The sequence below is a fragment of the Chiloscyllium plagiosum genome, unplaced genomic scaffold (genome assembly GCF_037043375.1).
Source record: "Chiloscyllium plagiosum isolate Xiang-an unplaced genomic scaffold, Cpla_swu_hap1 HiC_scaffold_24, whole genome shotgun sequence".
Lineage (NCBI taxonomy): Eukaryota > Metazoa > Chordata > Chondrichthyes > Orectolobiformes > Hemiscylliidae > Chiloscyllium > Chiloscyllium plagiosum.
The window spans coordinates 62,207,556-62,234,252 of NW_028270162.1; the positions used below are offsets into that span (position 1 = coordinate 62,207,556).

At 53.7% G+C, this 26,697-nt stretch overlaps 1 protein-coding gene across 3 annotated transcripts in view; it reads left to right on the forward strand.

The window, feature by feature from the left end:
- Positions 1 to 26,697, forward strand: part of LOC122562879 (breakpoint cluster region protein) — a 487,786-nt gene that overhangs the window by 243,473 nt on the left and 217,616 nt on the right. For all 3 annotated transcript variants that reach the window (XR_015761290.1, XM_043716188.2, XM_043716189.2), the window contains exon 8: positions 5,681 to 5,821. Coding sequence is in view for 2 of the 3 variants with exons in the window: in XM_043716188.2 (XP_043572123.2) it covers positions 5,681 to 5,821 (141 nt within the window). In the remaining variant the exon portion in view is untranslated. The remainder of the gene's footprint in view (positions 1 to 5,680; positions 5,822 to 26,697) is intronic.

A 26,697-nucleotide genomic window follows, 5' to 3' on the forward strand; every position in this document is an offset into this window, starting at 1 on the left:
ACAGTTGCCTGAGGCGGGAATTGAACCCTGGTCTCTAGTGCTGTGATGCAGCAATGCTAACCACTGTGCCGCCCACTAAACTAAACCCCATCTGCCATTCTTCAGCCAACTGGCCCAGTTGCTTAAGATCTCACTGCATTCTCAGATAACATCCTTCACTGTCCACTATACAACCAATCTTGTCATTTGCAAACGTAGGAATCATACCTCTTAAATTCTCATCCAAATCATTTTTTATAGGTGATGAATAATAGTGGACCAGCACCGATCCCTGTGACACACGGCAGGTCACATGCCTCTTGTCGGAAAAACAACCCTCTACCACCACCCTCTGTCTTCTATCATCAAGCCAATTTTGTATCCAATTGGCTAGCTCTCCTTGGATCCCATGAGATTTATCCTGACTCATCAACCTACCTTGTCAAAGGCCTTGCTATATGTGGCTTTAATTTCTATAATTTAAGCAGCTACTAAATACAATGGCCAGTTGAAGTTCCAATTATGGAGTGCCTCACATATTGTGTTTAAATTTGGGCACTATACTGCTTGAAGAATGATATTGGCTTGGAAAAGACCACTCTACCACTCAATCCTGGCTAATCTTCTGCCTCATTTCCATTTTCCTGCCCATTCTTCAAAATCCAGCACCAAACTGATTACTGAAACATTATGAACTTGCATAAAAATAATCAACAAGGATATTGGAATATTAGGTTTCGTGTTTAGTGAAACAGTGATGGAAAAGGATAGACCAGATCTAAAAGTTGAAGCTCTAAATTGGAGGAAGGCTAATTTTAATGGTATTAGACAAGAACTTTGAAAAGCTGATTGGGGACAGATGTTCGCAGGTAATGGGATGGCTGGAAATGGAAGCCTTCAGAAATGAGATAACAAGAGTCCAGAGACAGTATATTCCTGTTAGGGTGAAAGGAAAGGCTGGTAGGTATAGGGAATGCTGGATGACTAAAGAAATTGAGGGTTTGGTTGAGAAAAGGAAGGAAGCATATGTCAGGTATATACAGGATAGATTGAGTGAATCCTTAGAGGAGTATAAAGGCAGATTATATTTAAGAGGGAAATCAGGAGAGCAAAAAAGGGACGAGATAGCTTTGACAAATAGAGTTAAAGAGAATCCAAAAGGTTTTTACAAATACATTAAGGACAAAAGGGTAACTAGAGAAAGAATAGGGCCTCTCAAAGATCAGCAAGGTGGCCTTTGTGTGGAACCACAGGAGATGGGGGAGGTACTAAACGAGTATTTTGCATCAGTATTTACTGTGGAAAAGGACATGGAAGATATAGACTGTAGGGAAATAGATGGTGATATCTTGAAAAATGTCCATATTACAGAGGAGGAAGTGCTGAATATCTTGAAACGCAATTAAGTGGACCAATTGCCAGGACCTGATCAGGTGTACCCTAGAACTTTGTGGGAAGCTAGGGAAGTAATTGCTGGGCCGCTAGGTGAGATATTTGTATCATTGATAGTCACAGGTGAGGTGTCGTAAGACTGGACGTTGGCTAATGTGGTGCCACTGTTTAAAAAGCGTGGTAAGAACAAGTCAGGGAGCTACAGACCAGTAAGCCTGATGTCGGTGATGGGCATGTTGTTGGAGGGAATCCTGAAGGACAGGATGTCCATGTATTTGGAAAGGCAAGGACTGATTAGGGATGTCAACATGGCTTTGTGCATGGGAAATCATGTCTCACAAACTTGATTGAGTTTTTTTGAAGAAGTAACAAAGAGAATTGATGAGGGCAGAGTGGTGGACGTGATCTATATGGACTTCAGTAAGGTGTTCGACAAGGTTGTCCATGGGAGACTGGTGAGCAAGGTTAGATCTCATGGAATACAAGGAGAACTAACCATTTGGCTGCAGAAGTGGCTCAAAGGTAGAAGGCAGAGGGTGGTGGTGGCGGGTTGTTTTTCAGTCTGGAGGCCTGTAACCAGTGGAGTGCCACAAGGATCGGTGCTGGGTCCACTACTTTTCTTCATTTATATAAATGATTTTGCTGTGAACATAAGAGGTATAGTTCGTAAGTTTGCAGATGACACCAAAATTGGAGGTGTAGTGGACAGCGAAGAAGGTTACCTCAGGTTACAATGGGATCTTCATCAGATGGGCCAATAGGCTGAGAAATGCCAGATGGAGTTTAATTTAGATAAATGCGAGATGCTGCATTTTGGGAAAGCAAATCTTAGCAGGACTTATACACTTAATAGTAAGGTCCTAGGGAGTGTTGCTGAACAAAGACACCTTGGAGTGCAGGTTCATAGCTCCTTGAAAGTGGAACATAGAACATAGAACAATACAGCACTGAACAGGCCCTTTGGCCCACGATGTTGTGCCGAACATTTGTCCTAGCTTAAGCACCTATCCATGTACCTATCCAATTGCCGCTTAAAGGTCACCAATGGTTCTGACTCTGCCACTATCACAGGCTGTGCATTCCATGCCCCCACCACTCTCTGGGTAAAGAACCTACCCCTGACATCCCTCCCATGCCTTCCACCCTTCACCTTTAATTTATGTCCCCTTGTAACACTCTGTTGTACCCGGGGAAAAAGTTTCTGACTGTCTACTTTATCTATTCCCCTGATTATCTTATAAACCTCTATCAAGTCACCCCTCATCCTACGCCGTTCCAATGATAAAAGGCCTAGTACTCTCAACCTATCCTCGTACGACCTATTCTCCATTCCAGGCAACATCCTGGTAAATCTCCTCTGCACCCTCTTCAAAGCTTCCACATCTTTCCTAAAGTGAGGCGACCAGAACTGCACACAGTACTCCAAATGTGGCCTTACCAAGGTCCTGTACAGATGCGACATCACCTCACGACTCTTGAATTCAATCCCTCTGCTAATGAACGCTAATACACCATAGGCCTTCTTACAAGCTCTATTCACCTGAGTGGCAACTTTCAAAGATCTATGAACATAGACCCCAAGATCCCTCTGCTTCTCCACCTTACTAAGAACCCTACTGTTAACCCTGTACTCCGCATTCTTATTTGTCCTTCCAAAATGGACAACCTCACACTTGACAGGGTTGAACTCCATCTGCCACTCCTCAGCCCAGCTCTGCATCATATCCAAGTCCCTTTGCAGCCGACAACAGCCCTCCTCACTGTCCACAACTCCACCAATCTTTGCATCGTCTGCAAATTTACTGACCCACCCTTCGACTCCCTCTTCCAAGTCGTTAATAAAAATTACAAACAGCAGAGGACCCAGAACTGATCCCTGCAGAACTCCACTTGTAACTGGGCTCCAGGCTGAATATTTACCATCTACCACCACTCTCTGACTTTGACCGGTTAGCGAGTTCTCTATCCAACTGGCCAAACTTCCCACTATCCCATGCCTCCTGACTTTCCGCATAAGCCTACCATGGGGAACCTTATGAAATGCCTTACTAAAATACATGTACTGCTCTACCGTCATCCACATGCTTGGTCACCTCCTCAAAGAATTCAGTAAGACTTGTAAGGCAAGACCTACCCCTCTCAAATCCGTGCTGGCTGTCCCTAATCAAGCAGTGTCTTTCCAGATATTCATAAATCCTATCCCTCAGTACCCTTTCCATTACTTTGCCTACCACCGAAGTAAGACTGACTGGCCTGTAATTCTCGGGGTTATCCCTATTCCCTTTTTTGAACAGGGGCACAACATTCGCCACTCTCCGGTCCCCTGGTACCACCCCTGTTGACAGTGAAGACGAAAAGATCATTGCCAACGGCTCTGCAATTTCCTCTCTTGCTTCCCACATAATCCTAGGATATGTCCCGTCAGGTCCGGGGGACTTGTCTATCCTCAAGTTTTTCAAAATGCCCAACACATCTTCCTTCCTAACAAGTATCTCCTCCAGCTTACCAGTCTGTTTCATACTCTCATCTTCAACAATACGGTCCCTCTCATTTGTAAATACTGAAGAAAAGTACTCATTCAAGACCTCTCCTATCTCTTCCGACTCATTACACAGTCTCCCGCTACTGTCCTTGATTGGACCTACTGAGTTGCAGTTAGATAGGTTAGTGAAGAAGGTGTTTGGTGTGCTTTCCTTTATTGGTCAGAGTATTGAGTACAGGAGCTGGGAGGTCACGTTGAGGCTGTACAGAACATTGGTTTGGCCTCTTTTGGAATATTATTTCTGATTCTGGTCTCCTTCCTATTGGAAAGATGTTGTGAAATTTGAAAGGGTTCAGAAAAGGGTTTGTGGGTGGCACGGTGGCACAGTGGTTAGCACTGCTGCCTCACAGCGCCAGAGACCCGGGTTCAATTCCCGACTCAGGCGACTGACTGTGTGGAGTTTGCACATTCTCCCCGTGTCTGCGTGGTTTTCCTCTGGGTGCTCCGGTTTCCTCCCACAATCCAAAGATGTGCAGGTCAGGTGAATTGGCCATGCTAAATTGCCCGTAGTGTTAGGTTAAAGGGGTAAATGTAGGGGTATGGGTGGGTTGCGCTTCGGCGAGTCGGTGTGGACTTGTTGGGCCGAAGGGCCTGTTTCCACACTGTAAGTAATCTAATCTAATCTAAAGTAATCTAATCTAATCTAAAACATTTACAAGGATGTTGCCAAGGTTGGAGGATTTGAGCTATTGGGGAGAGGTTGAATAGGCTGGGGCTGTTTTCCCTGGAGCGTTGGAGGCTGAGGCGTCACCTCAAAGAGGTTTGTAAAATCATGGGGGGCATGGATAGGATAAATAGTCAAAGTCTTTTCCCTTTGGGTGGATGAGTCCAGAACTAGAGGGCATTGGTTTAGGGTTAGAAGGGAAAGATATAAATGAGACCTGAGGGGCAACTTTTTCACGCAGTGGGTGGTACGTGTATGGAATGAGCTGCCGGAGGAAGTGGTGGAGGCTGGTACAATTGCAACATTTAAAAGGCATCTAGATGGGTGTATGAATAAGAAGGGTTTGGAGGGTTATGGGACAGGTGCTGGCTGGTGGGACTAGATTGGGTTGGGATATCTAGTCGATATGGACGAGTTGGACTGAATGGTCTGTTTCCATGCAGAAAATCTCTGTGACTCTAATGAAAATACAAGAGGCTTGAAATCATGTTTCAGGGACTCAAAGCTTTACCGATTCACCAGAATTATGTAAGGGCTGATAGTGTTAATTTTTTAAGTAGGCAACAGTGCTGTTGTGTTCTGTTAATGATGTGGAGGTCCCGGTGTTGGACTGGGGTGGACAAAGTTAAAAAAAATCACTTAACACCAGGTTATAGTCTAGCAGGTTTATTTGGAAGTACTAGCTTTCAGAGTGCTGCTCCTTCATCAGCTAACTAGTAGGACAGAATCATAAGACACAGAATTTATAGCAAAAGATCACAGTGTTATGCAATTAAAAAGATATGTTGAACAAACATAGATTGCTGTTTAGGCTTTCATCTTTTAGAAAGAGTTGTAGGTTTTGATTCATTAATATATAAATTCCAAAACTAATTTCAAGTCACATTCTCAAGATAACTTAATCTAAATGACTATCTCATATTTCTGTAAGATTTATAAAATGTCAACTTGCACACAATCTGCATGCAGTCAATCCATATAACATTTTATAAATTCATACTTTGGAAGTAGAACCAGTCTGACTCAAGATTGGGATACAGTTATGTTGTCTTTTTGGTTCTGTTCTGAGCTACAATCTAAATGATTATCTCATATTTCTGTAGGATTTATTAAAACACACACCAGTCAGTCACCCAGATCATCCTTTGCTACAAGATGCCCTCCGTATTTCACAGAACTTTTTGTCAAGCATTAATGAGGAGATCACTCCCAGGAGACAGTCTATGACTGTGAAGAAAGGCGAGGTGAGTTTCTTTGTCAAAAGCATAAATACATTTGCAGTTCATTTATAGATTTTGTTTAATTACTAGCAATAATTTCTCTCAAATGGGGGTGTTTTCTCGTTTATTACCTTGTAAAAATTATGTCACATCCCATATTAGATAGTTTTCCAACTCAAATCTTCAGGGACTGGATGGGATGTGGCGATTTGTGCAGCAATGTATGCAAAACTAAGCCAATTAATTCACATTATCTGTGAATTTGATTTTTTCTTGTCTTGAAATCAACGTAAGGTATCAGGGGTGGAGTAACATTTGAGGTGGAGAAGGTGGTCTCTTGGCTCTAAGGCCCCTATAGAGCAAGCCAATGAATACCATTCTTCTGTTTATTGGCTTGCAAGTTTTCCCTTCAAGTGATCACCCAGTTACCTTTATGAATTTATTTTTCATCTCAATTTCCAGTACCCTTATGGGGAGCAAACTCCAGGCCATCACCATGCACTGCATTAAAAAAAAGTCCTTCAATGTATCCAATGGTATATTTCGTATAAAATCTTAAATTGGTGTCTCCTAGAATAGCTTTTTTTTGTTTTACAGACGCACTCTCCCACGGACATACATACTCACACATATAAATCTATGGGATGAACCATTTCATCCAAGATGTTTGTTTATTTGCAAAACCTTCTATTTCAAAAAACATATAATTTGTAGTCGCAGTCAGTCAGTGTGGCATCTTATGTATTTCAGCTTTCCGAATAAAACCAGCCTACTTCCAGGTTAAAACTCTGAGGCAGGTTCTGAAAAAAAAACCTTTCACCTACTTTTCAGTGTCTGACTTGAGATGCCTCGTTTTGTATATTCCTTTTCCTGCCTGAATATCATGACAGCACAGCACTGACACCCTTGGTCACCTGCAGAGACATTATTTGACACTCCACTCACACCAGTTGTATGATCTTTGGATCTTTCTGCCCTTCATCTCTCTGTCTATAAACTCTGTGTCTATGTGCCCTGCTTCTCACTGCACCTAATGAAGGGGCTGCGTTCTTCCTCAGGAAAGGAGGTAAAAACTGCACACAATGTTCCAGGTGTAGTCTCATCAAGGCCTTGTACAATTGCAGCAAGACAAGCCTGCTCCTGAACTTGAATCCTCTTGCTATGAAGGCCAACTATTTGCCTTCCTCAGTGCCTGCTTGTTTTAAAAAAATTCTCAAGGTCAGGTTCGTAGGAGAGTAGTCTGACACAGAACAAACGACCAAGAGGCGAGTCTGCTAGAATATGAGCATTTTATTCCCCGCAGCGTCGCCACAACCAGGTCTCATACTTACAACGGGTCTGGCTTATACTCACTCTACATGTTACCGGAACTGGGAGCCGTCAGTTCTCGTAGAGCGGTTGCCAACAACCCACGCTCGGCGGTTAAACGTAACCCCGGAGCAGACTCCCGGGTCTGGCTTATACTCACTCTACATGTTCCGGAACTGGGAGCCGTCAGTTCTCGTAGAGCGGTTGCCAACAACCCACGCTCGGCGGTTAAACGTAACCCCGGAGCAGACTCACCGAACTGGAGACTTTTCCAGCTGATATACTCTTTTCCAGATATAAACATTCATGTGAACAGCAGAGCAAGGCTAAAAAACACATTCCATTCTGGTTACATACAGATAAGAAGATTCACACGGGGAGGTGTGTAATAAGATTCACACGGGACTAAGCAACACCTCCATTCCGGTTAGATTCACACATGTATTGGGACATAATTTTTAACCGTTTCACCATATTCCACTGCTTGGCCCAATACATGTGTTACATTATGATTCACACATGTATTGGGACATAATTTTACACCACACTGCTGCACCTGCATGCTTTTAGTGACCAGTGTACAACAACACCCAGGTATCATTGCACTTTCGCCCTTTCCCAATCAATTGCAATTCAGATAATAATATGCCATCTTTTTTTTTCTACCACAATGGACAACCTCTCATGTATGAACATTATACTTCACCTGCTATGAATTTTCCCTCTCACTCAACTTGTCCAAATCATACTGAAGCATCTTTGCATCGTGTTAACAGCTCACCCTTCCACCCAGCTTTGTGTTGTCTGCAGATTTAGAGATACTAAATTTAGTTCCCTTCTATAAATCATTAATATTATAGGGGAATAGCTGATCCCTGAAATACCCCACTAGACACTGGCTGCCAATGAGACCCATTTATTTCGATTCTGTTTCCGCTCTGCCAACCTGCAATCCTGTGCACTTTAATTTTACACGGTAATCTCATAAGTGGGATATTATTGAAAGCCTTCTGAAAGTGTAATTAAACCAAATTGGTTGGCACCACATATCACCTGTATGAGTTACATCCTCTAAAATCCCCGGTAGATCTGTCCAGCATGATTTCCCTTTTCACAAATCCGTGTTGATTTTGTCCAGTTCTGTGACAGCTCTCTGAATATTATGCTGTTAGATCTTTTATAATGGATTTTTGCATTTTTCCCACTAGCAATGTCTGGCTAACTGGTCCAGTTTTCTGTTTTCTCTCTGTCTCCTTTCTTACATTTGCTATCATTAAGTCCATGGGAACTGTTCCATAGTGTATCTTGAAAGATGATCACCAATGCATCCATTATTACCAGGGTCATTTCGTTAAGTACTCTTGAGTTGTACCCTGGGGTTTTGTTAGCCTTTAATCCTCTAAATTTTCCCAACACTATTTCCCTGGGTTGGGGTGAGGGGGGGGGGGGGACACGGACATGTGAGGGGGGTATGGTGGGGGGGACGGGTGAGGGGGGTAGGGTGGAGGGGTGGGGGGGACGGGTGAGGGGGGTAGGGTGGAGGGGTGGGGGGGACGGGTGAGGGGGGTAGGGTGGAGGGGTGGGGGTGAGGGGGGTAGGGTGGAGGGGTGGGGGGGACGGGTGAGGGGGGTAGGGTGGAGGGGTGGGGGTGAGGGGGGTAGGGTGGAGGGGTGGGGGGGACGGGTGAGGGGGGTAGGGTGGAGGGGTGGGGGTGAGGGGGGTAGGGTGGAGGGGTGGGGGGGACGGGTGAGGGGGGTAGGGTGGAGGGGTGGGGGTGAGGGGGGTAGGGTGGAGGGGTGGGGGGGACGGGTGAGGGGGGTAGGGTGGAGGGGTGGGGGTGAGGGGGGTAGGGTGGAGGGGTGGGGGGGACGGGTGAGGGTGGAGGGGTGGGGGGGACGGGTGAGGGTGGAGGGGTGGGGGGACACGGGTGAGGGGGGTAGGGTGGAGGGGTGGGGGGACACGGGTGAGGGGGGTAGGGTGGAGGGGTGGGGGTGAGGGGGGTAGGGTGGAGGGGTGGGGGGGACGGGTGAGGGGGGTAGGGTGGAGGGGTGGGGGGGACGGGTGAGGGGGGTAGGGTGGAGGGGTGGGGGTGAGGGGGGTAGGGTGGAGGGGTGGGGGGGACGGGTGAGGGGGGTAGGGTGGAGGGGTGGGGGTGAGGGGGGTAGGGTGGAGGGGTGGGGGGGACGGGTGAGGGGGGTAGGGTGGAGGGGTGGGGGTGAGGGGGGTAGGGTGGAGGGGTGGGGGGGACGGGTGAGGGTGGAGGGGTGGGGGGGACGGGTGAGGGTGGAGGGGTGGGGGGACACGGGTGAGGGGGGTAGGGTGGAGGGGTGGGGGGACACGGGTGAGGGGGGTAGGGTGGAGGGGTGGGGGGACACGGGTGAGGGGGGTAGGGTGGAGGGGTGGGGGGGGACGGGTGAGGGGGGTAGGGTGGAGGGGTGGGGGGGGACGGGTGAGGGGGGTAGGGTGGAGGGGTGGGGGGGGACGGGTGAGGGGGGGTAGGGTGGAGGGGACGGGTGAGGGGGGTAGGGGTGGGGGGGGGACGGGTGAGGGGGGGGTAGGGTGGAGGGGTGGGGGGGGACGGGTGAGGGGGGGTAGGGTGAGGGTAGGGGTGTGGGGGTATGGGTGGGGGGGGGTGGGGGTGTTTCGGGTGAGGAGGGTAGGGTGGGGGGGACGGGTGAGGGGGGTAGGGTGGGGGGGACTGGTGAAGGGGGTAGGGTGGGGGGGATTGGTGAGGGGGGCAGGGTGGGGGGGATTGGTGAAGGGGGCAGGGTGGGGGGGATTGGTGAGGGGGGCAGGGTGGGGGGGATTGGTGAGGGGGGCAGGGTGGGGGGGATTGGTGAGGGGGGGAAGGGTGGGGGGGACGGGTGAGGGGGGGTAGGGTGGAGGGGTGGGGGGACACGGGTGAGGGGGGTAGGGTGGAGGGGTGGGGGGACACGGGTGAGGGGGGTAGGGTGGAGGGGTGGGGGGACACGGGTGAGGGGGGTAGGGTGGAGGGGTGGGGGGACACGGGTGAGGGGGGTAGGGTGGAGGGGTGGGGGGACACGGGTGAGGGGGGTAGGGTGGAGGGGTGGGGGGACACGGGTGAGGGGGGTAGGGTGGAGGGGTGGGGGGACACGGGTGAGGGGGGTAGGGTGGAGGGGTGGGGGGACACGGGTGAGGGGGGTAGGGTGGAGGGGTGGGGGGACACGGGTGAGGGGGGTAGGGTGGAGGGGTGGGGGGACACGGGTGAGGGGGGTAGGGTGGAGGGGTGGGGGGACACGGGTGAGGGGGGTAGGGTGGAGGGGTGGGGGGACACGGGTGAGGGGGGTAGGGTGGAGGGGTGGGGGGACACGGGTGAGGGGGGTAGGGTGGAGGGGTGGGGGGACACGGGTGAGGGGGGTAGGGTGGAGGGGTGGGGGGACACGGGTGAGGGGGGTAGGGTGGAGGGGTGGGGGGACACGGGTGAGGGGGGTAGGGTGGAGGGGTGGGGGGACACGGGTGAGGGGGGTAGGGTGGAGGGGTGGGGGGACACGGGTGAGGGGGGTAGGGTGGAGGGGTGGGGGGACACGGGTGAGGGGGGTAGGGTGGAGGGGTGGGGGGACACGGGTGAGGGGGGTAGGGTGGAGGGGTGGGGGGACACGGGTGAGGGGGGTAGGGTGGAGGGGTGGGGGGACACGGGTGAGGGGGGTAGGGTGGAGGGGTGGGGGGACACGGGTGAGGGGGGTAGGGTGGAGGGGTGGGGGGACACGGGTGAGGGGGGTAGGGTGGAGGGGTGGGGGGACACGGGTGAGGGGGGTAGGGTGGAGGGGTGGGGGGACACGGGTGAGGGGGGTAGGGTGGAGGGGTGGGGGGACACGGGTGAGGGGGGTAGGGTGGAGGGGTGGGGGGACACGGGTGAGGGGGGTAGGGTGGAGGGGTGGGGGGACACGGGTGAGGGGGGTAGGGTGGAGGGGTGGGGGGACACGGGTGAGGGGGGTAGGGTGGAGGGGTGGGGGGACACGGGTGAGGGGGGTAGGGTGGAGGGGTGGGGGGACACGGGTGAGGGGGGTAGGGTGGAGGGGTGGGGGGACACGGGTGAGGGGGGTAGGGTGGAGGGGTGGGGGGACACGGGTGAGGGGGGTAGGGTGGAGGGGTGGGGGGACACGGGTGAGGGGGGTAGGGTGGAGGGGTGGGGGGACACGGGTGAGGGGGGTAGGGTGGAGGGGTGGGGGGACACGGGTGAGGGGGGTAGGGTGGAGGGGTGGGGGGACACGGGTGAGGGGGGTAGGGTGGAGGGGTGGGGGGACACGGGTGAGGGGGGTAGGGTGGAGGGGTGGGGGGACACGGGTGAGGGGGGTAGGGTGGAGGGGTGGGGGGACACGGGTGAGGGGGGTAGGGTGGAGGGGTGGGGGGACACGGGTGAGGGGGGTAGGGTGGAGGGGTGGGGGGGGACGGGTGAGGGGGGGTAGGGTGGAGGGGTGGGGGGGGACGGGTGAGGGGGGGTAGTGTGGAGGGGTGGGGGGGGACGGGTGAGGGGGGGTAGGGTGGAGGGGTGGGGGGGGACGGGTGAGGGGGGTAGGGTGGAGGGGTGGGGGGGACGGGTGAGGGGGGTGGGGGGGGGGACGGGTGAGGGGGGTAGGGTGGGGGGGACGGGTGAGGAGGGTAGGGTGGGGGGGACGGGTGAGGGGGGTAGGGTGGGGGGGACTGGTGAAGGGGTAGGGTGGGGGGGATTGGTGAGGGGGGCAGGGTGGGGGGGATTGGTGAAGGGGGCAGGGTGGGGGGGATTGGTGAGGGGGGCAGGGTGGGGGGGATTGGTGAGGGGGGCAGGGTGGGGGGGATTGGTGAGGGGGGGAAGGGTGGGGGACACGGGTGAGGGGGGTAGGGTGGAGGGGTGGGGGGACACGGGTGAGGGGGGTAGGGTGGAGGGGTGGGGGGACACGGGTGAGGGGGGTAGGGTGGAGGGGTGGGGGGACACGGGTGAGGGGGGTAGGGTGGAGGGGTGGGGGGACACGGGTGAGGGGGGTAGGGTGGAGGGGTGGGGGGACACGGGTGAGGGGGGTAGGGTGGAGGGGTGGGGGGACACGGGTGAGGGGGGTAGGGTGGAGGGGTGGGGGGACACGGGTGAGGGGGGTAGGGTGGAGGGGTGGGGGGACACGGGTGAGGGGGGTAGGGTGGAGGGGTGGGGGGACACGGGTGAGGGGGGTAGGGTGGAGGGGTGGGGGGACACGGGTGAGGGGGGTAGGGTGGAGGGGTGGGGGGACACGGGTGAGGGGGGTAGGGTGGAGGGGTGGGGGGACACGGGTGAGGGGGGGTAGGGTGGAGGGGTGGGGGGACACGGGTGAGGGGGGTAGGGTGGAGGGGTGGGGGGACACGGGTGAGGGGGGTAGGGTGGAGGGGTGGGGGGACACGGGTGAGGGGGGTAGGGTGGAGGGGTGGGGGGACACGGGTGAGGGGGGTAGGGTGGAGGGGTGGGGGGACACGGGTGAGGGGGGTAGGGTGGAGGGGTGGGGGGACACGGGTGAGGGGGGTAGGGTGGAGGGGTGGGGGGACACGGGTGAGGGGGGTAGGGTGGAGGGGTGGGGGGACACGGGTGAGGGGGGTAGGGTGGAGGGGTGGGGGGACACGGGTGAGGGGGGTAGGGTGGAGGGGTGGGGGGACACGGGTGAGGGGGGTAGGGTGGAGGGGTGGGGGGACACGGGTGAGGGGGGTAGGGTGGAGGGGTGGGGGGACACGGGTGAGGGGGGTAGGGTGGAGGGGTGGGGGGACACGGGTGAGGGGGGTAGGGTGGAGGGGTGGGGGGACACGGGTGAGGGGGGTAGGGTGGAGGGGTGGGGGGACACGGGTGAGGGGGGTAGGGTGGAGGGGTGGGGGGACACGGGTGAGGGGGGTAGGGTGGAGGGGTGGGGGGACACGGGTGAGGGGGGGTAGGGTGGAGGGGTGGGGGGACACGGGTGAGGGGGGTAGGGTGGAGGGGTGGGGGGACACGGGTGAGGGGGTTGGGGGGGGGGGTGGGGGGACACGGGTGAGGGGGGTAGGGTGGAGGGGTGGGGGGACACGGGTGAGGGGGGTAGGGTGGAGGGGTGGGGGGACACGGGTGAGGGGGGTAGGGTGGGGGGGACGGGTGAGGGGGGTAGGGTGGGGGGGGACGGGTGAGGGGGGTAGGGTGGGGGGGGACGGGTGAGGGGGGTAGGGTGGAGGGGTGGGGGGGGACGGGTGAGGGGGGTAGGGTGGAGGGGTGGGGGGACACGGGTGAGGGGGGTAGGGTGGAGGGGTGGGGGGACACGGGTGAGGGGGGTAGGGTGGAGGGGTGGGGGGACACGGGTGAGGGGGGTAGGGTGGAGGGGTGGGGGGACACGGGTGAGGGGGGTAGGGTGGAGGGGTGGGGGGACACGGGTGAGGGGGGTAGGGTGGAGGGGTGGGGGGACACGGGTGAGGGGGGTAGGGTGGAGGGGTGGGGGGGGACGGGTGAGGGGGGTAGGGTGGGGGGGGACGGGTGAGGGGGGTAGGGTGGGGGGGGACGGGTGAGGGGGGTAGGGTGGGGGGGGACGGGTGAGGGGGGTAGGGTGGGGGGGGACGGGTGAGGGGGGTAGGGTGGGGGGACACGGGTGAGGGGGGTAGGGTGGGGGGGGACGGGTGAGGGGGGTAGGGTGGGGGGGGACGGGTGAGGGGGGTAGGGTGGGGGGGGACGGGTGAGGGGGGTAGGGTGGGGGGGGACGGGTGAGGGGGGTAGGGTGGGGGGGACGGGTGAGGGGGGTAGGGTGGGGGGGAACGGTGAATGGGGCAGGGTGGGGGGGGGAACGGTGAGGGGGGCAGGGTGGGGGGGAACGGTGAGGGGGGCAGGGTGGGGGGGAACGGTGAGGGGGGTAGGGTGGGGGGGAACGGTGAGGGGGGTAGGGTGGGGGGGAACGGTGAGGGGGGTAGGGTGGGGGGGTGGGGGGATACGGGTGAGGGGGGTAGGGTGGAGGGGTGGGGGGACACGGGTGAGGGGGGTAGGGTGGAGGGGTGGGGGGACACGGGTGAGGGGGGTAGGGTGGAGGGGTGGGGGGACACGGGTGAGGGGGGTAGGGTGGAGGGGTGGGGGGACACGGGTGAGGGGGGTAGGGTGGAGGGGTGGGGGGACACGGGTGAGGGGGGTAGGGTGGAGGGGTGGGGGGACACGGGTGAGGGGGGTAGGGTGGAGGGGTGGGGGGACACGGGTGAGGGGGGTAGGGTGGAGGGGTGGGGGGACACGGGTGAGGGGGGTAGGGTGGAGGGGTGGGGGGGGACGGGTGAGGGGGGTAGGGTGGGGGGGGACGGGTGAGGGGGTAGGGTGGGGGGGGACGGGTGAGGGGGTAGGGTGGGGGGGGACGGGTGAGGGGGTAGGGTGGGGGGGGACGGGTGAGGGGGTAGGGTGGGGGGGGACGGGTGAGGGGGGTAGGGTGGGGGGGACGGGTGAGGGGGGTAGGGTGGGGGGGGAACGGTGAGGGGGGACGGGTGAGGGGGGTAGGGTGGAGGGGTGGGGGGGACGGGTGAGGGGGGTAGGGTGGAGGGGTGGGGGGGGACGGGTGAGGGGGGTAGGGTGGAGGGGTGGGGGGGACGGGTGAGGGGGGTAGGGTGGGGGGGACGGGTGAGGGGGGTAGGGTGGGGGGGAACGGTGAATGGGGCAGGGTGGGGGGGGAACGGTGAGGGGGGCAGGGTGGGGGGGAACGGTTGAGGGGGGCAGGGTGGGGGGGAACGGTGAGGGGGGTAGGGTGGGGGGGAACGGTGAGGGGGGTAGGGTGGGGGGGAACGGTGAGGGGGGTAGGGTGGGGGGGTGGGGGGGTACGGGTGAGGGGGGTAGGGTGGAGGGGTGGGGGGACACGGGTGAGGGGGGTAGGGTGGAGGGGTGGGGGGACACGGGTGAGGGGGGTAGGGTGGAGGGGTGGGGGGACACGGGTGAGGGGGGTAGGGTGGAGGGGTGGGGGGACACGGGTGAGGGGGGTAGGGTGGAGGGGTGGGGGGACACGGGTGAGGGGGGTAGGGTGGAGGGGTGGGGGGACACGGGTGAGGGGGGTAGGGTGGAGGGGTGGGGGGACACGGGTGAGGGGGGTAGGGTGGAGGGGTGGGGGGACACGGGTGAGGGGGGTAGGGTGGAGGGGTGGGGGGGGACGGGTGAGGGGGGTAGGGGTGGGGGGGGACGGGTGAGGGGGTAGGGTGGGGGGGGGACGGGTGAGGGGGTAGGGTGGGGGGGGACGGGGTGAGGGGGTAGGGTGGGGGGGGACGGGTGAGGGGGTAGGGTGGGGGGGGACGGGTGAGGGGGGGTAGGGTGGGGGGGGACGGGTGAGGGGGGTAGGGTGGGGGGGGAACGGTGAGGGGGGGACGGGTGAGGGGGGTAGGGTGGAGGGGTGGGGGGGACGGGTGAGGGGGGTAGGGTGGAGGGGTGGGGGGGGACGGGTGAGGGGGGTAGGGTGGAGGGGTGGGGGGGGACGGGTGAGGGGGGTAGGGTGGGGGGGACGGGTGAGGGGGGTAGGGTGGGGGGGACTGGTGAGGGGGGCAGGGTGGGGGGGAACGGTGAATGGGGCAGGGTGGGGGGGAACGGTGAGGGGGGCAGGGTGGGGGGGAACGGTGAGGGGGGTAGGGTGGGGGGGAACGGTGAGGGGGGTAGGGTGGGGGGGAACGGTGAGGGGGCTAGGGTGGGGGGGTGGGAGGGAACGGGTGAGGGGGGTAGGGTGGAGGGGTGGGGGGACACGGGTGAGGGGGGTAGGGTGGAGGGGTGGGGGGACACGGGTGAGGGGGGTAGGGTGGAGGGGTGGGGGGACACGGGTGAGGGGGGTAGGGTGGAGGGGTGGGGGGACACGGGTGAGGGGGGTAGGGTGGAGGGGTGGGGGGACACGGGTGAGGGGGGTAGGGTGGAGGGGTGGGGGGACACGGGTGAGGGGGGTAGGGTGGAGGGGTGGGGGGACACGGGTGAGGGGGGTAGGGTGGAGGGGTGGGGGGACACGGGTGAGGGGGGTAGGGTGGAGGGGTGGGGGGACACGGGTGAGGGGGGTAGGGTGGAGGGGTGGGGGGACACGGGTGAGGGGGGTAGGGTGGAGGGGTGGGGGGACACGGGTGAGGGGGGTAGGGTGGAGGGGTGGGGGGGGACGGGTGAGGGGGGTAGGGTGGAGGGGTGGGGGGGGACGGGTGAGGGGGGTAGGGTGGGGGGGGACGGGTGAGGGGGTAGGGTGGGGGGGGACGGGTGAGGGGGTAGGGTGGGGGGGGACGGGTGAGGGGGTAGGGTGGGGGGGGACGGGTGAGGGGGGTAGGGTGGGGGGGACGGGTGAGGGGGGTAGGGTGGGGGGGAACGGTGAGGGGGGACGGGTGAGGGGGGTAGGGTGGAGGGGTGGGGGGGACGGGTGAGGGGGGTAGGGTGGAGGGGTGGGGGGGGACGGGTGAGGGGGGTAGGGTGGAGGGGTGGGGGGGGACGGGTGAGGGGGGTAGGGTGGGGGGGGACGGGTGAGGGGGTAGGGTGGGGGGGGACGGGTGAGGGGGTAGGGTGGGGGGGGACGGGTGAGGGGGGTAGGGTGGGGGGGACGGGTGAGGGGGGTAGGGTGGGGGGGAACGGTGAGGGGGGCAGGGTGGGGGGGTGGGGGGACACGGGTGAGGGGGGTAGGGTGGAGGGGTGGGGGGGAACGGGTGAGGGGGGTAGGGTGGAGGGGTGGGGGGGAACGGGTGAGGGGGGTAGGGTGGAGGGGTGGGGGGGAACGGGTGAGGGGGGTAGGGTGGAGGGGTGGGGGGGAACGGGTGAGGGGGGTAGGGTGGAGGGGTGGGGGGGAACGGGTGAGGGGGGTAGGGTGGAGGGGTGGGGGGGAACGGGTGAGGGGGGTAGGGTGGAGGGGTGGGGGGGAACGGGTGAGGGGGGTAGGGTGGAGGGGTGGGAGGGAACGGGTGAGGGGGGTAGGGTGGAGGGGTGGGGGGGAACGGGTGAGGGGGGTAGGTTGGAGGGGTGGGGGGGAACGGGTGAGGGGGGTAGGGTGGAGGGGTGGGGGGGAACGGGTGAGGGGGGTAGGGTGGAGGGGTGGGGGGGAACGGGTGAGGGGGGTAGGGTGGAGGGGTGGGGGGAACGGGTGAGGGGGGTAGGGTGGAGGGGTGGGGGGAACGGGTGAGGGGGTAGGGTGGAGGGGTGGGGGGAACGGGTGAGGGGGGTAGGGTGGAGGGGTGGGGGGAACGGGTGAGGGGGGTAGGGTGGAGGGGTGGGGGGGAACGGGTGAGGGGGGTAGGGTGGAGGGGTGGGGGGGAACGGGGGTGGGGGGGAACGGGTGAGGGGGGTAGGGTGGAGGGGTGGGGGGGAACGGGTGAGGGGGGGTAGGGTGGAGGGGTGGGGGGGAACGGGTGAGGGGGGTAGGGTGGAGGGGTGGGGGGGAACGGGTGAGGATGGTAGGGTGGAGGGGTGGGGGGGAACGGGTGAGGGGGGTAGGGTGGAGGGGTGGGGGGGAAACGGGTGGGGTGGGGGGAACGAGGGAGGGGTGGGGCGGGGGGAACGAGGGAGGGGTGGGGCGGGAACGGGTGGGGCGGGTGGAACGAGGGAGGGGTGGGGTGTGGGGGACGAGTGCGGGCAATGGGGTGGGGCGGGGAGACGGGTGAGAGGGTGGGGGGGACGTGTGAAGGGGGTGGGGGGAAAGGGGTGGGGGAACGGGTGAGGGTGGGGGGGAAGGGGTGGGGGGACGGGTGAGGGGGGTGGGGGGGATGGGACTGGGGGGGACGGGTGGGGGGGTGGGACTGGGGGGGACGGGTAAGGGGGGTGAGACTGGGGGGGACGGGTGAGGGGGGTGGGGGGGACGGGTGAGGGGTGTGGGTTGGGGGAGGCGGGTGAGGGGTGGGTGGGGACGGGTGAGGGGTGGGGAGTGTGGGGTGGGGGGGTGTGGGGAATGGGTGAGGGGGGTGGGGGGACGGACGGGTGGGTGGGGGGTGGAATGGGAACGGGTGAGAGTAAATAGACAAGGTTTTTTCCCTTGGGGTGGGGGAGTCCAGTGCTAGAGTGCATAGGTTTAGGGTGAACGGAGAATGGCATGAAAGAGACCAAAGTGGCAACTTTTTCACGCAGTGGGTGGTGCATGTATGGAATGAGTTACTAGAGGAAGTGGTGAGGCTGGTATAATTACAACATTTAAAAGGTATCTGGATGGGTATATGAATAGGAAGGTTTAGAGGGATATGGGCCAAGTGCTGACAAATAGGACTAAATTAGGTAATGATATCTGGTCGGCATGGACGAGTTGGACCAAATGGTTTGTTTCCGTACTATACATCTCTGTGACTCTGTGCCATCTTGGCGTTTCGTTTGTGACTACAGAAACATCTATCTGTTCCACTTAGTGTTGAATCCTCTATTATTATTGCATTCCTACAATTATTTCTTCTCTCCTGTTCAGTAAAACCAACCGAGGCGCAATGGATTTGGCTGTTACTTCTTTCTTCTAAGTGGCCATTTCCCCCCCAATCGTACCCAAAGCAGTATCTGTATTTTGCACTGGATGACCATAAGGTACTCCTATGCTACTTTCCTAGTTCTCTTACTCTTCCTGTACTCATCCATTCCCTCCCTGCCTATGGAGTCTTAGCCTACAAAGTGGCCATTTCTCTGTATGTGCTATCCATAATGCTCTCAGTCTCATGGATCCTCCACAGTGTTCCCAGCTGCCTCTCCAGCTCCAAAATCTGGACTTCATAGAGCTGCAACTGGAGACACTTCCTGCATATGTTGTGGTGCTACGCACTGGAACTATAGAGCAGAAGGAGCATGCCAAGACCTTGAGCTCTCCTTTAGTGACTTATTCAAAGTTTGTGAGAAGATTTGTAGCTCGGGTGCTCGTTGAGGATGTCACCTAAACAGGGGACGAAACGTCTGCAACACAAATTCCCAGCTCGGCGAACAGATCCACAGCATTTAGTGACTTATCCCCTTTAAATTAGACCTGAGATTGCCCTTAAAATCAAATAATATTAACTACGCCAGGGCCTCCCTTCTCTTGATCTTCGTAGTATTTCCCTTACAAATTATTAAGCCAAATAAAGAACTTACAAATTATAATCAATAAAAATAGTGTACTCACCTGATCTTACTCATTCAGTCAGCTGCTTCCTCTTGTCCTGTGTCACATTTTGAATCCTGATTTCACCTTAGGACTCTGCTTTTGCATTCAGTTATGGTTTACTCCACTCCTCTTTGCTCCTACTGCTTCTTCCACTGTGCGTGATCTAGGTCTTGCCCCTCAGGTTTTTATTCCGAGCAGAGAGAAAATAAACTACAAGAATATAAAAATTGACAATAAGCTTCTTTAAATATATATTTAAAAAAGTGAGGTCAAAGTGAACCTAGGCCCATTAGTTATGGGGAACAAAGAAATGGCAGAGGAGTTAAATAGATATTTTGCATCAGTCTTTATGGTGTAAGGTATCGCAAACGTCCCATTAATCCTAAAGAATATAGAGGGAGGAATTAAGTGCAGTCACCATCACTAGAGAAATAGGTTTAGACAAAATAATGGAGCTGAAGGCATGTACGTCCCCTGACCCTGGTGACTTGCATTCCAGGATCCTAAAAGTAGTAGCAGTAGATATAGTGGATGCATTGCTTGTTATTTTCCAGAAGTCCTTGGTCATTGGAAAACTGTCAATATGATAAGACTATTCAAGAAGGGAGAAAAATATTGAAAGCAATTATTAAAGAAACAATAGCACATTTGGAAAATTATAATCTAATCAACCAGAGTCAGCATGGCTTCATGAAAGGAAAGTTGCGTCTTACTAATTTATTCAGGTTTTTTGAGGAAGTTTCAACCAGAATGACGAGAGACAAACCAGTAGCTGTGTTGTATTTGGACTTCTAGAAGGCATTTGACAAAGTACCTCATGAAAGCTTGCGTCATAAGATAAGAGCCCGTGGTGTTGAAGCTGGTGTATTGGCACGAATAAAAAGTTGACTAATGGGCCGGAAACAACCAGTGGGGATAAGGAGTTCTTTCCCAGATTGGTGATTTGTACCCAGTGGGATTCCACAGAGATGTATGAATGACTCAGAGGTCGGAAGTGAATTTACTGTAGCCAAGTTATAAATGAGACAAAAGTGGACAGGCATGTTGAGAGAGGGATTTCTTCTCTGATAGTTGAGAGTTGTGCACTCCTTGCCACAGAGAGCTGTGGGCACAGAGACCTTCTATATTAAAGACCATGATAGGTAGTTTCAAGATGGTAGTGGTAACCTGGCCCAAAGCTGCCTGAACGCAAAGCTGACGGCCTGCCTGTCTTTCCTTCCTTACCTACTCTCCCTCAACTTACCTTCTCATAATCTGCTCGATGTCACACAGCGATGCTCAGAGCTGTGATGTCAGTATCATAGTGCGAGTTCTTGGGCATTGGTGGCAGTGTAGTGTTCCAGTCTGTCCGTAAGAGTCCTGACGTTCAAAGTCCCAAAACTCATCTGGAGGGTGTGGACGATGCATGTGCACGAGTTCTTTTAATGTGAGGAAATCGTTGCACACCTTATTGACTTCGCAGCCTTGAATGAAACTCAGGCGGCAGGGGGAGGACAGCTCAGAGAGAAAGCTGGTAGCTTCATCTTTCTCTGGAATGGCAAAGCCAATGAAGAGTGCCACATCCATGGAGTCAGCTTCGCCATCAAAAACGAACTGGTGGACCAATTCAGAGACCTCCCCCTGCGGAATACGTGACATACTGACCCACCCTTGCTGGAGTCAGTATGTCAAAGTATTCAATGAATATTCACCAACACATGATGCAGCAGTTGAGGACAAAGAAGAATTCTACTCCTTGACCAATCTCTCTCATGGGTCCCTACAGCCAACAAACTAGTCATTCTTGGCAACTTCAATACCAGCGTTGGCAAAAGTGTAAATCTTTGGAGCAATGTAAACAGGAAGGCAGGAGTAGGGAAGCAAAACTCCAATGGCACCCTTTTCCTGATGAAATGCTGCAAACACAACCTCCTCATCACCAACAGACTGTTCTGCCAAAGGGACAAATATAAGAGGATGTGATTGTACCCATGCTGCAAACACGGGCACCTCCTTGACTATGCCCTCGCTAGAGCGAGGGATTGGAAAGACATTAAAGACACAAGAGTCGACGACTACTGGATGGGCAATACCTGGTCCGAGTCAGATTCAAAATAAATAGAGCCAAGCCACAGCTAAGACAACAGAAGTCGAGTCGCAAGACGTTGAACATCGAGGCACTCTCAAACCCGGAAAAATAATCTCATATGACCAACTCCTCTTGACAAACCTAGTGATTCGAGTTGCAGGATTCCAACAGTCTCTGGTCTTCCCTCAAGACCAGTACCATCAATGCCTGCAAAATCTCAGTCGGCCACTCAACCAGGACATCAAAACTGGTTTGATGAAAATGATCGGGAGATCCAAAAATTGATAAACCTGAAGCACGTGATATTTCTGAGTGTAAAACAACAACTGAATCAAGAGTTGTGGGGAAAACAAAGGAATGTGGATATGAGGAATTTCAGATCAGCCATCATCCTGTTGATGGTAGTGCAGGCTCTAGGGTTAAGTAATCTAGTCCTTATGTTCTTATGGGAGCTCTGCTGTCACCAATCAGCCCCAGTTCACTCAGGTCCTACTGCTTCTCCAAATGACAGTAGGTTTTGTCAAGGTGTTCTACTGCTGCCATTTACTCCCAGGTCCATTTCAGTTGCTGCTCTGTCTCTGTGGTTGCATGTTTCTGGTCTCACTTTTGGAATAAGGGAGCCAGTTCTCCGGGACTTTTCCTGAATCTCAGGATTCTTGCAAGATTAATATCAGTGCATTCACTATCTCTGTAGCTCTTTCTTGAAAATCCTGTAATGCAACCTATCAAGTCCAGGGGACTGATCAGCCCTTAACCTCATCAGTTTCCCTTGTACTTTTTCTCATATGGTAGTTAATGAGTTATCTCCTCTTCTTCCCTTCCCCATTATGGTAAAGACTGGCACAAAATATTTATTCACCTCTCCTTCCCTTTTCTGGTTCCCCATTATTATTTCCCCAATCTCTTTTTCTAAGTGGCCTGTGTTTAATTTGGCCTTTCTTTTATATTTAAAAACACTCTTACTGACTATTTTTATATTACTTGATAGTTCTTCTTGTTCACTGTTCTTGGTTAAGGGAGGCAGACATTTGTAATTTTGAAATCTGTAAATAAATCTAGAATTAAATAAAATAACGGTGAGTGATTTCTGACTTCCCCAGTGACTTCAAAATGAATTGAAGCAGTACTCTGTCCATTCCATGTATTGGTTGGTTGTTACTTTTTATTATATGGAACCTGTGTTTCATTATCCTACATGTTTATTTTAATTTGAAGTAATTTTATCAGAATTTCTAAATTCAAAAGCTTGGCATCTAATCTCTTGAAACAGATCTTCATATGATACTTGCCATTTTTTCTGCTTTCTTATTAAAGGCTGATTTTAACGTTGCACTTCGTCACAATAGACATTATTTCATTCCTGTTTGTATGTATAATGGCTGTTGAATACTTGACATTGCATCAATACCACATAAGTGCTTCTTGGTCTGTAAAGTTATTTGGGACAGTTCTGTGATTGTAAAAGGTACTCTATAAATGCAAAACTTACTGTTTGCTTTCTTGCTTCCTTTCTATTGTGTGTATGGATCATAAGAATTTCCTTTTTTTTAAACTGGACTTGTTCATATTACCACACCCAGACTGGAATTTTCTTGTTTACTGGTTTTCTGTTTCTATATCTGTAATTATTTGCTTCTGACGTGTAATTATATTCCAGTAAATACTGTCACTGTTAAAAGAGTAGGTAAATCGGCTGGAAAGTAAAAGTTTGAGGAAGGGTGGAACCACTTGACACTGATCCAACTTTAAAATATCGCTACTTCAGCTTCACTTCCACACTGAAAGGTCACTTTTACTGAACAGAAAACAGGCAGAGAGGCAAAGCATGAACAAAACTTTGGGTAGAACGGGAAGCTGAACTTGGGAACCAAAAGGTTCATAAGAGCAAGAGTTCTGCATGTCATGTTTTAATGCATGAAAGAAATTAACATTTTCTGAACTTTAATAATGAGAAAGAGCCAATCTAAGAAACATTAAACCTCTTATCTGGACCAGGCAGGAAATAGTTTGTGTATTTTCAGTTAATAATGGAAATCTAATGAAAAAAACAAGTGCTAAGGTTACATTACAACTTTATTGACATCTGGGATGAGATCAGGTAATGCTTCAGATGTATAAACTTTTTTTGAGACTGCAAAGGTCTAAGAAAGCATCCAAACACAATTAGACTAATGTATATTTATTTCTGCTTTCTATTTTTCCTTTCAATTTAGTTTCAGAAATGATTCACCAGTGTCTCTGAATATTTGACACAAACATCATGATAAGCAAATCACTTCTCATAGACTGATGTTGTCACAGAGTAATTTGCTGCACTGGCAGAGGCCATTTGGCCCATTAAGTCCATGTTGGCACTTCACAGAACAATGCAGGCAAAATCAGTCACCCACTTATTTCCCTGCATTTTTAAAATTTTATTTCTGTCAAGTTCCCATGCAATTTCCTTTTGAAGTGATTGATTCTTTTCACTTCTGATCACTCTCATGAATAGTGAATTCATGGAGTTGTGTAGAGAGCTATGCAGAAATATTAATTCTTTTGATTCTTGCGACATCTGCATGCACTAGTATGAGAAAAGTGAGAGTTAAAGGTCTTAAAAATTTGGCTACAACAGCATTTAATTGTTCCACAATCCTAGTATTTCTGGACCAGAGTAACATGGTAACAAAATGCCAAATTTCTGTCTGATTAAAGAATATGATGAAACATGTGTTCTTTAGTGGCTATGGCAGTTTAATTACCTGATGGTAGCAATTTTACTTCAGAATCAGAAGATTGTAGATTGAGGAGCTAGTCAAGGCCTTCTGTATTTGGTGCAGGACTCATGGAGGTGTCACTTTTCAGATCAGTTATTCAGTTCAGTTTGGTTTGATAAAGTGGCACTTTTCAAACAAGTGGAGGGGATTCTGCTGATGTCCAGCCAGCATTTTCCTTCAACCAACACCACAATAAACTTTATATTGTCATTCACAGTCATCCTATATAATAAGTGTTCATGCTTCAAAAATAATTGATCAGTTGCAAAGTGCATTGTGCTGCTACGAGGATGTGACAAAAGAGTTGTAAGTATAAATCCCTTCTTTACTTGGAATTTTTAGATTCTGCTAAACACAAATTGGCTGCTGCATCTAGCAGTATATCAACAATCATTTGATGCTTGAAAGCTTTTGTGACCCAAAGATACTTTATAAGGCTTGTGTTAGTTTCTGTTTACTTTCCCTCACACCTTACTTTGACTTAGTTTTTATGTGAAGCATTCATCTGCTGTGTGTCATACACACGCTCTTGTTTTCTGTTCCATCTTATTATCTATTCTCCTTTTCATCCAATTCATCCTGCGTTTCTTGCCTCACCTAACTTTTGTTGGAATTCACCTACCCGTTACTTGAAGCATCTGCTGCTTAAAGATCATCAGTTGTTTCATTACAGTTTTCCATTCAGCCTTTGGTTCCATTTAATCTGAGTGGATCTCTGTTTCTCTTACTGACGTTGGCTGTGTTCAAATGTAAATGTTCTACATTAGATTGTTCCTTGCTCTTCTCCATTATTCATCTTAAACCTTATGACCTCAACACTCTTGACCAAGTGCATCTCCCACAGACGCTTGGTCCATTTAGCCCACCTCTTTCGTAAAAGCAGCTCCAGTAATTCATCTTTCTGAGTTGAACCATGAACAAGTTGGACATAATTCAGAAATTCCTCCCTCTCAGCACCCTAACACTGTCAGTATTTGGGTAATTAAAATCCCTTAGTATTATCACACTACAGTTCTTGCACACTCTGTGATTTCCTTGCAGATTTGCTTTTCTTGCTCCTTCTTACTTTTTTGTAGGCTGACAGATTGCTCCCAATAGTGTGAACATACCTTGCCTTTTAACTCTAATCAAATGGATTCTGTCCTTGCCCACTCCAAACCATTTTTCTTTCGAGCATTACAATCACATCAAAATCCTGGAACTCCCTCCGTAATGGCATTGGGGGTCTACCTACAGCACATGGACTGCAGTAGTTGAAGAAGACAACTCCACGTGACCTTCACATTCCTGATGAAGGGCTTACTTCCAAAACATTGACTCTCTGCTCCCCGGATGCTGACTGACCTGCTGTGCTTTTCCAATACCACCCTTTTTGACATCATCTTCTTGACAGCAACTAGGAATAGGCAACAATTTCTGGGTAGCATTGCTGATATCCCATGAGTGAATTAAAAGGTCGGGGTGGTGGTGGGGGCGGTGGGGGCGGTGGGGGGGGGAAGAGGGGAGGTAGTGGTGGGAATGGCCTAGTGGTATTATTGCTGAACTATTAATCCTGAGACCAAGATAGTGTTCCGGGAACCTGTGTTCAAATTCTGCCACGGTGAATTCAGTAAAACTCTGGAATTAAGAGTCTAATGATGACCATCAATCCATTGTTGATTGTTGGGAAAAGCCTATTTGATTCACGCGTGTCCTTTAGGATAACAGACTCCCTACATTGTGGAAACGGGTCATTCAGCCCATCAAGTCCACACCGACCCTCCAAAGAGCATCCCATCCAGACCCTTTGGAGAAAGAAATTGCAATCTTTACCTGGTCTGGCCTACATGTGACTGTAGACCCACAGCAATGTGTTGACGCTTTACTACCCTCTGATATGGGCAAGAAATGCTAGCCTAGCAATGACACCCTGTGAATGAATTTTTAAAAATTATATCAAAACTACATTTTCACAGCTAACTAGTACGCAGGTGTGTTGGATTTTTGATAATGACACAAGTTAAGGAAGCGATGAGCAGATTATATAGACTGTCTAAGAGGAAACAGTTTGGCTATCTGTAATTCTCACAGTCAAAGGTTCTGGGAATTTCAGCACTGAAAACTTGAACACAAAAAACACACTGGATATTGAAGTCTCTGCATCAAAATTGGGTCACATGACAGGAACAGGTCAATGCATTGTTAGTTTAATGCTTTTAATGTTAGAGCTGAAACTCTCTTGTAAACCTCTTGTGTTTGTTTACGTGGTGATTAATATCATTACTACTGACGCTTTTGAAGAGACATTTAATCAAACCTTGTGTCTTGCACTCATTAGGGCTGAAACACAATTTTTGGCAAAGATGGTGATGTACTTGTATAGTCACGTGACAAGTGATCTAGAGCCCTAGGCTAATGCACTGGGAGCATGGATCTAAATTGTACCACATCAGGTAGTGGAACTTGAATTCAATCAATAAATCTGGAACAGAGAACTAATTTCAGTAATGATACCTCTGATATGTATATGGCATGTTTGCAATTCACAGTTATATTTTCTTACACATCTTAATAGATTCCATCCTGTACTCAAACTCATCTTTGTAATGAAACACACGAACCAGCTTCCTTTTTGTGGTGACTGAGAAGTTGGCCAGTGGGTCTTGTACTGTTATCTCGTGCAGGCTTGTGGTCAGAACATACTTTGGGGTTCAGCCAAATCATAATCATGTGAAAGCTTGATGGATATCAAAACCATCCTGTGTAATAACCATTAACCTGATCAAATCATCACTTGCA